The 14,043-nt window shown below is 40.1% G+C and overlaps 1 gene segment (V, D, J or C); it reads right to left on the bottom strand.

Moving 5' to 3' along the window:
• Positions 1-596: 596 nt before the first annotated feature.
• Positions 597-12,479, bottom strand: LOC115572830 (T cell receptor alpha variable 14/delta variable 4-like). The segment is given in 3 exon segments: positions 597-684; positions 12,030-12,342; positions 12,431-12,479. Coding segments are annotated over 3 exon segments (447 nt in total).
• Positions 12,480-14,043: the final 1,564 nt, after the last annotated feature.

Raw genomic sequence — 14,043 nt, 5'->3', positions numbered from 1 at the left:
CAAGACAATCTGTTTTTGTATGAAACTCCACTGTGAGAGTTTGTCTTTTCTTAACTTGAGTCTCAGTTTCTCTCCTCCCTTAATCCCTCCCTCCTTCCTCTCACAGCTCTGACAGATAGTGTGTTTGTCACTGCTGTGCTGCTGTTATTCACTAACTTCCATCATTTCCATCTGGTAAGAAGCAGCTGATGAGGTAACACTGATTTACACCTGACAGCACATGTGAAGGTCCTGACTCGGCTCAGTCTTTAATCTGACAATGTGCTCCCCTTCACTTCCACATGACAACCATATTAATGACTGATTGGAAACTTGTCTCAAACAATACTTTTCACATTATTGTGTCCCATGTGAGGACCAGTCAAATCATGAGAGTCCTGTACAAACATAAATTACCTACAAAGTTGATTTTCAGCTCCAACCAGAAAGATTGTTTCCATCTGTCAGACTGTCTCTTCTAAAGTCTCATGGTTGATCATTATTGTTCATCAATCAGTCTGATTTTGTTGGTCAGTTATTTCATGTCACATGTATGTGTTAGAATAATTTAATTCATAGACTGGATCTTATATATTCCACCCACAGTGAAGTTAGTTTCAGGTTGGATGTTGGACAGACATTGTCTCTGGATCCAGCGGCGTCAGTTTGTCCCGGTGTTGGCAGTCAGAGGACGTTAGCTGACCTCTGAAACACAGAGGTTTCACACAGGGTCCGTCAATAGGCAAGGCAAGGCAAGGCAAGTTTATTTGTATAGCACAGTTCAGACACAAGGCAACTCAAAGTGCTTTACAGGCACACACAAATTACATTAAAAGACAAACATTTCATTTAAAAGACATTAAAAATTGCATAAAAAAACAAAAAAAACAAAAAAAACAAAAACAAAACTCAGAGTAATAATGCAGTTCAAAGACTTCAGTTAAAAGCAGTGGCAAAAAGAAATGTTTTAAGTCTTGATTTAAAAGAGGTGAGTGTTGGAGCAGACCTGCAATTTTCAGGGAGTTTGTTCCAAATATGTGGCGCATAGTAATTGAAAGCTGCTTCTCCATGTTTACTTCTGACTCTGGGGACTGAAAGCAGACCGGTACCTGACGATCTCAGAGGTCTGGATGGTTCATAACGCGGCAGCAGATCAGAAATGTATTTTGGCCCGAAACCATTCAATGCTTTATAAACCAACAACAGGACTTTGAAATCTATTCTTTGATAGACAGGAAGCCAGTGTAAAGATCTAAGAACTGGAGTGATGTGATCTACTTTTTTGGTTCTTGTTAGGACTCGAGCAGCCGCGTTCTGAATCAGCTGCAGCTGTCTGATGGAGTTTTTAGGGAGTCCTGTAAGGACACCATTACAGTAGTCGAGTCTGCTGAAGATAAATGCGTGAACAAGTTTCTCCAAATCCTGCCGAGACATAAGCCCTCTTATCCTGGATATATTCTTAAGGTGATAGTAGGCTGACTTTGTAACTGTCTTAATATGGCTGCTGAAATTCATGTCTGAGTCCACAGTCACACCAAGGTTTCTGACTTGGTCTGTAGTTTTCAACATTACAGACTGAAGCTGAGCAGAGACTTTAAGTCGTTCTTCCTTGGATCCAAAAACAATTATTTCAGTCTTATCTTTGTTTAACTGAAGAAAACTCTGACACATCCAATCATTGATTTGTTCAATGCATCTACTCAGGGTATGTATGGGATTATAGTCCCCTGGTGATATGGTTATGTAAATTTGTGTGTCATCTGCATAACTATGGTAGCAAATTTCATTGTTTTCCATTATTTGAGCTAGAGGGAGCATGTAAATGTTGAATAGTAGAGGCCCCAGAATGGAGCCCTGGGGTACTCCGCTTGTCATTTTCATCCGTTCAGATGTGTAGTCACCAATAGACACAAAGTAGTCTCTCTCATTTAGATAAGATTTAAACCACTTTAGTGTTGTACCAGAGTCCAACCCAGTTTTCCAGTCGGTCCAGTAGTATATTATGGTCGACTGTGTCAAACGCAGCACTGAGATCCAGTAATACTAAGACTGAGATTTTTCCGCTGTCTGTGTTTGAATGAATGTCGTTGAAGACCTTAACGAGGGCCGTCTCAGTGCTGTGATGTGGTCGAAATCCTGATTGGAAAACATCAAAACAGCCATTTATTATTAAGTAATTGTTCAGCTGTTGAAAGACAGCTTTTTCAATTATTTTACTTAAAATTGGGAGGTTTGAAATGGGCCTATAGTTATTCATTACTAATGTGTCTAGAGTTCTCTTCTTCAGGAGTGGTTTAATGACTGCTGTCTTAATGGCTTGGGGGAAGACACCTGAGAGAAGTGATGTGTTAACAATCTGTAGCAGGTCTGGAATCATGCAGTCTGAAACTTTTTTGAAGAACCCTGCTGGTAAAATATCCAGGCTGCAGGAGGAAGACTTCAAATGCTGTATAATGTCTTGAAGGTTTTTCGCATTAATTGGATCAAATTGTGTCAGGGTATTAGAGTTGGGTTTAGGTGGACAAAACGACAACACACCTCCAGTACCTGGTAGAGTGGCACTGACCGCTTGTCTAATGTTCTGAATTTTGGCAGTGAAGAATGATGCAAATTCATTACAGGCCCTGGTAGACAGATGTTCAGAGGCTACTGGCACAGGAGGGTTTGTTAGCCTGTCGACAGTAGCAAACAAGGCACGAGCATTATTTTTGTTCTTGGTGATAATGTCTGAGAAGAAGGACTGCCTTGACTTTTTTAATTCTAAATTAAAAATGTAAAGTCTCTCTTTATAAATGTCAAAATGAACCTGGAGATTTGTTTTTCGCCACCTGCGCTCAGCTTTTCGACATTCCCTTTTTTCCATCTTGACAAGCGTGGCGTTTCTCCAAGGAGATTTTTTCTTACCAGAGACCACCTTCACTTTAGTGGGTGCAATGGCATTCATGACATTTGTAATTTTGGAATTGAAATGAAGTACAAGGTCATTGACAGAGAACCTAGAGAGGGGTGGTGTGGAAGAGAAAGCATCAATGAATATGTCACCAGTGTTTTCAGTGATGTATCGCTTTGAGACAACCTGAGTTTGAACATTTGTGTGCACTGATATATCACTCTCAAAGAAAACACAGTAATGGTCGGAGAGAGCGACATCAGATACCAGAACCTTAGAAATGTTCAGACCCTTTGAGATAACTAAGTCCAGGATGTGGCCCCTGTTGTGTGTGGGTTGTGTCACATGCTGAGTGAGTCCAAAGTTATCAAGGACACAGCACAGTTCTTTAGTCCATCTGTCCTCAGGCTTGTCGACATGGATGTTAAAGTCACCAACAATTAACACACAATCAAAGTCAGTGCAGATAAGAGATAGTAATTCAACAAGGTCATCAAAGAAATACGTACAGTATTTAGGTGGTCTGTAGATGTTTAGAAATAAAGCTCGAGAAGATGAGTTTACCTGAAGAGCAACATATTCAAAAGAAGTAAAACTTCCATAAAACATCTGCTTGCATTTGAGTAACTCATTAAACAAAATACTGTCAAATTACTGTCTGACTGAAAAGAAGATCATGTTCTTTTCCGTACCTTCCTACTGGCTTGACCTTATTATTATTATTATGGATGAAAATGTTCATGTCATATTTTCTGTTAAAAATGTATTATTTATGATATCAATATTGTCTTTAACTCAGCATGTTTTATCATTTATTTCCAGGTCACATGACAAAAAATGCTGATTTGACATAGTAATCATATAATTTGGTTTGATTTTGCATCAGTGGGTCACATGACATGAACTCTACTGAAATGAATCCAAAGTTATGATTTGAATTATTTAATGTAATATATGACTAGCAGTATCAGTCAATGACAGCAGGTGTGTACTCATCATCCAGAGAGGTAAAACAATTCATCATTGGTTTGGAGTCACTGTGTTAACAGCTGTAACCACAGTGACTGTGATAAAACAGGAATTAGCAGAATCCATCTGATATGAAGCTGTGGTTTGAATACCACTTCCCTCCTCTTTGAAGAGTAGTCAGATATCTGTGTTCAGGTTTTTGTACAGCCTCTTCTACACTTTGTATCACTGTGTTTCTAGAGCACAGTAGTAGAGAGCTGTGTCTGCCAGGGTTAGCTGTCTGATGGTCAGGGTAGTTGATGTTGGTGTTGTTTGAGACTGATATCGCTTATCAGGAATATATTGAGCTCTGTACCCCTTTGCTCCTTTCCAGAGTATAAACTGAGGAGCCTGAAGGTCAGAATGATGTCTGTACCAGTAAAGTGCAGGATCTGATGCAGTTGTCTGATATTGACATGTGAGGTTGACAGATTGTCCTTCTCTTCCACTGACTTCATCTTCTACAGGAGAGATGCTGTCTCCAGCTATTAGTCCTGGAAAAAGTGTAGAAAATGAAGCCATTAGACTAACATTGTTCATGAGGCTGAGAGGAGAAGACAGTGGAAAATATCAAGTGTACAGTGTTACTCTGTGCTCCTTCACAGTCACATACAAACAATATCATTCAATGAACATCCATGTTGTCAATCTGATGAAAACATGAGGAGCATTGACTCTGTTAGAGCAAAGACATGAGAAAAGTGATGAAATCCAGGTTGTGTATATGTGGTTAATGCAGCAGGTTCAACAACACTTAAATTCCTGTTGTGTTCCAAAACTCACCTGTAAAGTGACAGAAGAGTAAAAAGAAGTAAAGCAACATGTCTTTGGATTTATTAAAGCCAGACAGACAGCAGATGAGCAGTGTTCTTCCACTGCAGCACAATGAGGAAGAAATGATGTCATTGGTTGAGTTGAGGCTAAATGGGCGGGGCCAATCAGCTCTTCACATTATTTTTTTCACTTCAACTCAACCAATCCATTTGTGTCTGTTGTCACAGCAGCTCTGTGTGGAATCTTTATTGGTTGATGTTTTGTTGTATTTGTCATCAGTCCAGTGACACTGACTCAGACTGTAATGGGTTCATGGTGTGTGACTCCCTCTAGTGGATGTTGTGGAGTATTGTGTTGTCTTTGCTCCAAAGGTTTTTGTACAGAGTTTTGGTGTTTCCTGTCACTGTGGGCCTCACAGCACAGTAGTACACAGCAGAGTCTGTCACTGCAGCAGAGGAGATCTGCAGATGCATTTTGGTTTTATCCTCACTCACGTTAAAGGACAGTCTAGAGACTGAATCAGATATTGATGATCCTGTTCCAGAGTGAGAAAAAAGGAACTCTGGTGGTTTTCCTGGATATTGCCGATACCAGAAGACATAGTCAGCACCACCTTGTTTGGAGTATGTGTAGGACAGAGTAACAGTGCTGTCTTCTAAACTGGACTCTTCATTCTTGACTGGACTGAGTTCTTCACAGCTGACACCTAAAGGAAGAGAAGCCTTTTTTATACTTGGGAGGAAAAAAACTCAAAAGAAATGAACTGCCTTCAGAAAACATCAGAATTTAACTTGACAGAATAAAAGCATGATGTAACATACCTATTATAATAGTGAGAAACATCAGAGACAGCCCATAATAGTCCAGTGACAGCATGTTGAATAAAGGTAATGTTTCTGGTTTGTGTATTGAACTCTGCTGAATATGGAAGTTCCTCTCTCTTCTATAGTTCAGTAACAGCTCAGCTCCTCCCTGAATCTCTCCGTCTCTTCTTAGATCTGTATTTTCACCTCTTCTTCTTCCTCCTGGTTAACAGACTGAAGGCAACAGTTTGTAACAGCTGATTACTGGAATTAATTACAGAAATGTAGGTCTGATGATTTCAATGATGGATCATCTTTTCAGGGTTTGTAAAGAGAAGATGTACTTGTTCTGTACTCCTAATGTAGAGTCAAAACTTTTTCATCACTGTACAACTTAATCTTGTTACTGGTAACATGCAGAGATATATGTTGTATGTTGCCTCACATGGGGAACCATATATGGTGATTCATCGTGAGGCATCTGGATGTCAACACATTCTGATTTTTGATTGTACTTAGTTTAGATTTAATGGTGACTAACTGTTTCTTCTTGTGTGAGTGAAGGAATGTAGAAATTGTGGAGGTTGCAGGTCCAGGGTTCTCTGAGGTGTTTTTCAGCTGTGGGTGTGTTAAAGGTTACTTTGACCCTCACGTCAAATGGGGAAAGATGCCTAAACGTTTATGTTCCTTTAATTTTGGGGAGAAGACATAAGGTCAACCGCAGTCAAGTTATGTGAGTTATGGGAGATGAGCAGGGAGACAGGTCAACTCCTCTTTTAGTCTATTGGATAATTTATCAAAGTGACCAATTAGGAGAAGTAGGTGTGAACTGGAGAAGGGACTCTAAAAAATCCCGCACAGGGAGAGATGGTCGGGGTGGTTTCTTATAGATTTCCTAAGATTGAAGGTTTGAGAGGATTTCTGGTAGAGCAGAGAGCAAAGCACTGGGCAGAACTTTGCCAGGATCTGAGAACACCAGAGGGTGGCTGCCTGTTCGGATGCAGGCTGGAGACCTATTTCAATAAAGATTTCTCCATCATTCCATCAAGCCTTGCCTCTGCAGAATTCTTTTATCATCAAGCTACACGCTGAGACATTTGATGAAGAGAGCCCAGAAACTACAGTCTGACATTAACAGGGAGTTTTGGGTTAAACTTGGCTGTCAATAATAATCAGTGATTATTAGGGATAATTACAAATTATGATAATAATGAAAATGACTCATAATTTCTCTTAGTCTCTTCTTAGATCTGTATTTTTTCTCCTTTCTGTTAAAATTCCTCTACCTTCAACTCTGAAATGATGCTGATACTGCAGTAGCACACATATAAATCATGTTTTACTCATGTTGGTGTATTTTTGTGTTGCTGATGAGTCAAACATGTGAAACACATGCTGGAATTAATTAATCCCATATCTTTTCTAAATGGAGGCTTCTTTAAAAAAAAAATCCCAGCTGTGAAACATGAATTTCTCTCTCCAGACTCTTTTCTGTTCAGTCTCTACAAACATGATTTCTTTAAGTGTCAACAGGGAGAGCTGAACATCAAGCAGCTCTTCTTCAGTTTAAACAGAGTAAGTGTGTGAATACTGACTCTAGTTTCTGCTCATACTCTTTATCACACAATGTCTCTTTGTTTTACAGAAGTTCTTCTGTCCATTGGTGAATGTCTTTGATCTGGTTGGAAATAACATCATTAAATATTTGATCAACAATGATGTGTTACTGATGAACACAGTCAACATACAGACAGACACATCATGTGTCAGTAAATGTAATCAGTAATTATTTCATTCTCCTGTTTGTCTTCTGGACCAAACTGTCATGTGGTGCAATGATATCACACAGAGAACTCATCAGTTCCACTGTTTTGTGTTTGTAACTTTGTGAGTCCAAAGATGGTAGATGTCATATTAACATCCAGCTGCAGTTTAACAGTGTGTGACTCCCTCTAGTGGATGTTGTGGAATATTGTGTTGTCTTTGCTCCAAAGGTTTTTGTACAGAGTTTTGGTGTTTCCTGTCACTGTGGGCTTCACAGCACAGTAGTACACAGCAGAGTCTGTCACTGCAGCAGAGGAGATGTTCAGATGAAACTCCTTTCTGTCTCTATCATGTGAAACAGACAACTTCTCTGTTTTCTCTGAATATTCTGTCATGAGAAACTGTGGAGATGAACTGGACTTCTGTTTATACCAGTAGAGGCTGGTAACAGAGCCTGAATAGTTGCAGGAGAGAGTCACAGTGTCTCCTTCCGCAGCCAGCATCACATCTTTAAATGGTTCCACTAAATCCTCAGAGGATCCTGAAAGAACAAACATATATTTCACTGTGACATTTGTATTTCTTTACACTCAGTTCAGTCAAAGAAAAACTTGATTAAAGTTAACTTACCAGCATGAAACATGAAGATCATCATCCAGATTAAAAAGAGCTGCATTATCTTCAGTTGTAGTGAATGAAGAACAGAGAGAACACAGCAGCTCTTCACTTCTAAAATGAAGCCTTTCATATTCAGTTGTGTTGCTCCTCCCAGTGCCGGCCCTGAGTAATTTGGTGCCCTAGGCAAGTTCTTAGCCGGCGCCCCCTTGCATCGCAGTCAATTTCACAATACATTGCACAAACATATTATCTCTCAACCTCAGAGTGCCATCTCTCTCTTATCTATTATCAGCCACTTTGCAAAACGACCTCCAACTCCTTCCATGTTGCCATGTGGGTATTGTGCTCCCGGCTATCCTCATGAACCTTCAGCAAGTGGCTTGCATTGTTCCAGTCCTTTAGTCCTTCCTTATTAAGTCTGTATTCTTTTGGAGAAAACATTTAGCAGCTGAAGCAGTGCAAGCTATCATTTCTGTTTGAGTACATCAGCCAGCCTCTTTTGATTTGTTCAGCATTGACTAAGACTCTGTTACAAAAGTCATGCTGACACTCTCCCATCTTTAATTTTTGGGAAATGTGTAACTGCTTTTTTATTTGAACTGGTCCTCTGTGAACTAGCTCTCATCTCACTTTGTCAGTCAGAAGAGATGTCCAGTGACAGTCAGCAGGTCTGTTGGTGCCTTTAGTCCTGATGCTGTGTCACTCTGTTGTGCTGAGGTAGAGGAAAGGAGCACCTGATGCTGTGTCACTGGACTGCTGGTGAAACATGTTAAAACTGCATCTGAAGAGAGAATAGAAGTATATGTGATCACTGCATGTTACATTTTGACAAAAAAACTAACAAAAACAAGCAGATGCTTGATGTGTGCTATACATAGACTAATATAGAGTACTAATGAAAATTTGATGAGATTCATTGAATTTTGTTGTCATTGCAAAGCAATTCAGTCTAACCAGAGTAGAAGTGCAGTGTATATATTTCGCCTATGAATGATATGGGAAAGCTGAGGTGTGGAGTATTAACAGTAATACACTTTAACACTGATGTAAACTTTAACAAACATAAACTGTGACACAATAGACCAAAGGCTTACAACGACCCTGTTACAAAGGGGATGGAAAACTAATAGCATTTAACTGACATACAAGCAGTAAAGACACCTGTAATAACGCCTGAACAGGCTTAACGTTAACTTTACAAACGTCCCTGATGAATTTATAGTGGAGTAACATTAACACATGCCGACTCAGCTATTTATCATCAAACAATGCTGCTATCGTCCTAGGTAACCTAGCAAGCTAACATAACACTCTGCTCCAACAACGGTAACGTTAACTACGATCATTAAACTATGAATTTCCTTTCGCTTCATCACATTGACGTTACTGTATCTGTATCTTCTTCACGTCTTCCCCTTCTTTCCTTCTTTTCCTTCACTGGGCGCCGGATGGTTTCAGTCTTTTGGGCCTTGTGGTTCCGCTACAGTATCAGTAAATCTGTCTCTTGGTCTTGGGGTCTCGGTCTGGTCAGATTCAGGCAGCTCGCCTCTCGACCCGCCCCCCTCACAGAGGACAGGTACAGTGCACTGAGCCAGGAACCCAGAAGAAAGGCCTCTCCATATTTAATAGTCTTTTGCTATGGCGTTATGTTGCTGTGGGCTTATATAATATTTCGAAATAATGGTATTGGTGGCACTGGTAAAAAAACATATATTCTTTTTTAAAAAAAAATTTAATCCCCCTGTTTTCAGCGCCCCCTGCGGATGACGCCGCCCCTAGCATTTGCCTATACTGCCTATGCCCAGGGCCGGCTCTGGCTCCTCCTCTTTCTGAGGGTTGTGATGTATGTGATCAAAATGGCTGCTTGTAGTTGCTGTTCTCTCCTTGTGTTAGGGGAACATTTTAATATTCCCACAACATCATTTACTGGAAATGTATTCACCACCAGTCTTCCGACTGATGTAAAAGTCTGTAACATCAAGCACAAACTCGTCGTTTCATTATTGCTTTTGCTCTCGGGATATGTTGGGACAAATCCAGGTCCTGTCACTCCTGCACAATGCCTCACACCTGCAGATATTAAATCTAGGATCTCGTTTTAGGATTATTCATATCAGTGTCAGAAGCTTATTCCCTTAAATGGACATGTTTGGAATATGGATAAACTCTGAGCCTAATATTGTGTTCAGAAACGGATCTTACAGAATCTGTACAGACTTGGGAAATTTGCATTAATGTTTACAGTGTTTATTGGACTAAAGTCAAAGAAAAGATAGTTAAGTGGCTTTTTTAATCAAATGTATTTAATGTTGAATTAGTGCTTTTTGAGTCCAGAACATAATTCAGAATAGGGCTGGGCGATAAAACAATAACGATATCTATTGTGATAGACACGCGATCAATATCAACAGAAAATACGTTCGATAGAACGTTCAATAATTTCACTGAACTCCATCAGAAACAGCTGATCTGCGAGCGGCGAAATACAGTGTGAGGCCCAGTTGCTGGACGAGAGGTTTATGCACGCAACTCTGTTTACATTAATTTCAGACACAGACACAGACCGTAGAACCTCGGCCCAGTTGCAGTAATGCGTAGGGATACAGAGGTTCTATGGTTGAGAAAATGTTGTGCCAAAAGAAAGGGCGGTCTGATGGAGATGTAAAGCGCTGTGAATTTTCTCTATACAACGTACACTTGCAATAATATAGATTTTTTAAGGTGGGCCTTGTTTTAAGTGGTTAAAATTCGCTTTGCACTGGACTGTGTTCACTGCAGCACAAAGCTGAGTGTCTGGGCTGGAGCGGCTCTGTGCCGCTGATCGGTGATTACGGTAGGAAACAGATCGACTATAGATATGTACTTCATATGACCCCACTTCAAAAAACACCAACTATCCCATTAACATATTGTCAAGCAGCAATGTCAGCATCTACACTATTTTGTCTTGTATCTTCGATTCTGATTCTGAAATTTTGAAAATGATTTTTTTTTCCCAAAATTCTCACCTGTAGTCACCATTTAAAAGGTTATTTTTCAAATTTTACTTATTTCAACAGCTGTAACCACAGTGACTGTGATAAAACAGGAATTAGCAGAATCCATCTGATATGAAGCTGTGGTTTGAATACCACTTCCCCCCTCTTTGAAGAGTAGTCAGATATCTGTGTTCAGGTTTTTGTACAGCCTCTTCTACACTTTGTATCACTGTGTTTCTAGAGCACAGTAGTAGAGAGCTGTGTCTGCCAGGGTTAGCTCTCTGATGGTCAGTGAGGTTGATGTTGGTGTTGTTTCAGACTGATATCGGTTATCAGGAATATATTGAGCTGTGTTCGACTTCGCTCCTTTCCTGAGTATAAACTGAGGAGCCTGAAGGTCAGAATGATGTCTGTACCAGTACAGTGCAGGATGTGAATAAGTTGTTTCATATTGACATATGAGTGTGACAGATTGTCCTTCTGTTCCACTAACTTCATCTTTTTCAGGAGAGATGCTGTCTCCAGCTATTAGTCCTGGAAAAAGTGTAGAAAATGAAGCCATTAGACTAACATTGTTCATGAGGCTGAGAGGAGAAGACAGTGGAAAATATCAAGTGTACAGTGTTACTCTGTGCTCCTTTACAGTCACATACAAACAATATCATTCAATGAAAATCCATTTTGTCAATCTGATGAAAACATGAGGAGCATTGACTCTGTCAGAGCAAAGACATGAGAAAAGTGATGAAATCCAGGTTGTGTATATGTGGTTAATGCAGCAGGTTCAACAACACTTAAATTCCTGTTGTGTTCCAAAACTCACCTGTAAAGTGACAGAAGAGTAAAAAGAAGTAAAGCAACATGTCTTTGGATTTATTAAAGCCAGACAGACAGCAGATGAGCAGTGTTCTTCCACTGCAGCACAATGAGGAAGGAATGATGTCATTGGTTGAGTTGAGGCTAAATGGGCGGGGCCAATCAGCTCTTCACATTATTTATTCACTTCAACTCAACCAATCCATTTCTGTCTGTTGTCACAGCAGCTCTGTGTGGAATCTTTATTGGTTGATGTTTTGTTGTATTTGTCATCAGTCCAGTGACACTGGCTCAGACTGTAATGGGTTCATGGTGTGTGACTCCCTCTAGTGGATGTTGTGGAGTATTGTGTTGTCTTTGCTCCAAAGGTTTTTGTACAGAGTTTTGGTGTTTCCTGTCACTGTGGGCTTCACAGCACAGTAGTACACAGCAGAGTCAGACAGCTGAAGCTTCTGGATCTTCAGAGGAACTGATTTTGAGGTGGAATCCAGTGTGGATGAAAATCTTTCCTGAACCTCATCTGGTGTGTTCCCCTCATCCCGTTGGAAGCGGCTGAGTATGAATTTAGGGCTGTTGTTTCCATCCTGTTTGTACCAGAATAATGTTGGACCTGAGTCACTGGTCTCAAATGTGCAGCCAAGTGTAACTGTGTCTCCTTCAGCAGCAATGACATCTCCTGTTGGCTGGATCACTCTGTCTGCTCCTTTACACTCTGAGGAAGAAGAGAACATGCAGAGGAAGAGATGAATCAATAAAGATGATTGATTAAAGGAGAACAATCTGTAGGTTTAGAGAGTTACCTAGCCAGAGAGTCAGAATCAGGATGTTTCTCAGCCAGTGTTTCATGTCTGCAGTGAGAGGGGAGGAGAGAGAGGAAGAACATTGATACTCTGATGGATCTGGGCCTTCACATCATTGGTCCTTCATCTTTATCATCTGTTGAGGAACTCTCTACATTTACATCTCATTTACATTTCATCAGTTCAGCTCAAATGTTCTTCATGATGATTGGAGCAGACAGAGCACAGGAATATACAAAGAAACTAAATTCTTTCATCAACATTTTGATGGTTTAATCAAAAGTCTCTTTGTGCCTGTGTTGTGTTAATTTACAGGTTTCCACTCTGCTGTCTGATGAGTTCTGGTAATAACTTTTGACACAGTGATATAATGAATTGTCAGCACCACATGAGTGTATTTGATGTTAACCAGTATGATTTTCTTATGACTTGATACAGCCCTAGAATATAAAACTTTAGAACACACGGCATCTTACGGTTACTTTTCTCTTTTCGGCTCGTCCTCTTGTCCTGACCGTTGGCTGTTGCTCATCACACTTTTTGGGCTCCTCGTGTTGAAGCCCTCCAACTTGGACATACTGCTGACAAGCATTTAGGGATGTGGGCTTCTGTTTTTTTTTTCACTTTTAACTGAGAACAAGACAAAGCTCCAGAATGAACTCTGAACTGAGAAAAATGACTGCAAAGATTCCTAAAATTCAGAAGCAAATGCTTGCTTGATGAGTCATTATTCATTTTGTAATCCTCCTTATTTTTGTTTCTATTTAACTTTGACTTTTGAAGACTTTTTGGCTCCAAGCATCTCAACTCTGCAGCCGGTCACTGAATAGAATAGAATAGAATAGAATAGAATAGAAATACTTTATTGCTCCCAGACTGGGAAGTTATTTTGTTACAGCAGCAGTGGGTCCACAAGAATAAAATAAAGAAAAAGAAAAACACTCTGTGCATAACATAAGTAGAAAGCAAGATATATGCAATGAATATACACAGTGCAAACTATACTATAAACAATAATCATCTGTACAACTGTACAAGAAATAAACAATTTCTATGAATGTGCAATGACAGAACCACACGTAATATAAATAGATAAATAGCCTTAATAGAACCTAGAATGTGCAGATGTAAGCTTGTTATAAACTGAGTAAAAACAGCAAAGAGATCAGAGATCTCTCTGTCAGGCAGAGGTGAGAGAGTTATTGTATAAGGTGATGGCTTGTGGCAGGAAAGATTCTTGCTGCACACGTTGAAGGATCTCAGCTACCTCAGGAAGTAAAGTCTGCTCATCCCCTTCTTGTAAACAGCTTCTGTGTAAGATCTCCTGTCCAGTCTGTGGTTGATGGTAACACCAAGGTACTTGTAATCCTCCACCACCTCCACATCCCTTCCCAGAATGCACAGAGGTTAGGAAGCCGTCCTCCTCTTCTTCCTAAAATCTATCACCATCTCTCTGGTCTTGCTGATGTTCAGCTGCAGGTGATTCTGTCCAGTCCACTCCACAAAGTTGTCCACCAATGCCCTGTACTCCTCCTCCTGTTCCTCACTTATACACCCAACAACAGCCGAGTCGTCAGAAAACTTCTGCAGGTAACATAACCCAGTGTTGTACT

The sequence above is a fragment of the Sparus aurata genome, chromosome 21 (genome assembly GCF_900880675.1).
Source record: "Sparus aurata chromosome 21, fSpaAur1.1, whole genome shotgun sequence".
Taxonomy (NCBI): domain Eukaryota; kingdom Metazoa; phylum Chordata; class Actinopteri; order Spariformes; family Sparidae; genus Sparus; species Sparus aurata.
This window is presented reverse-complemented; position numbering and strand designations above follow the sequence as displayed.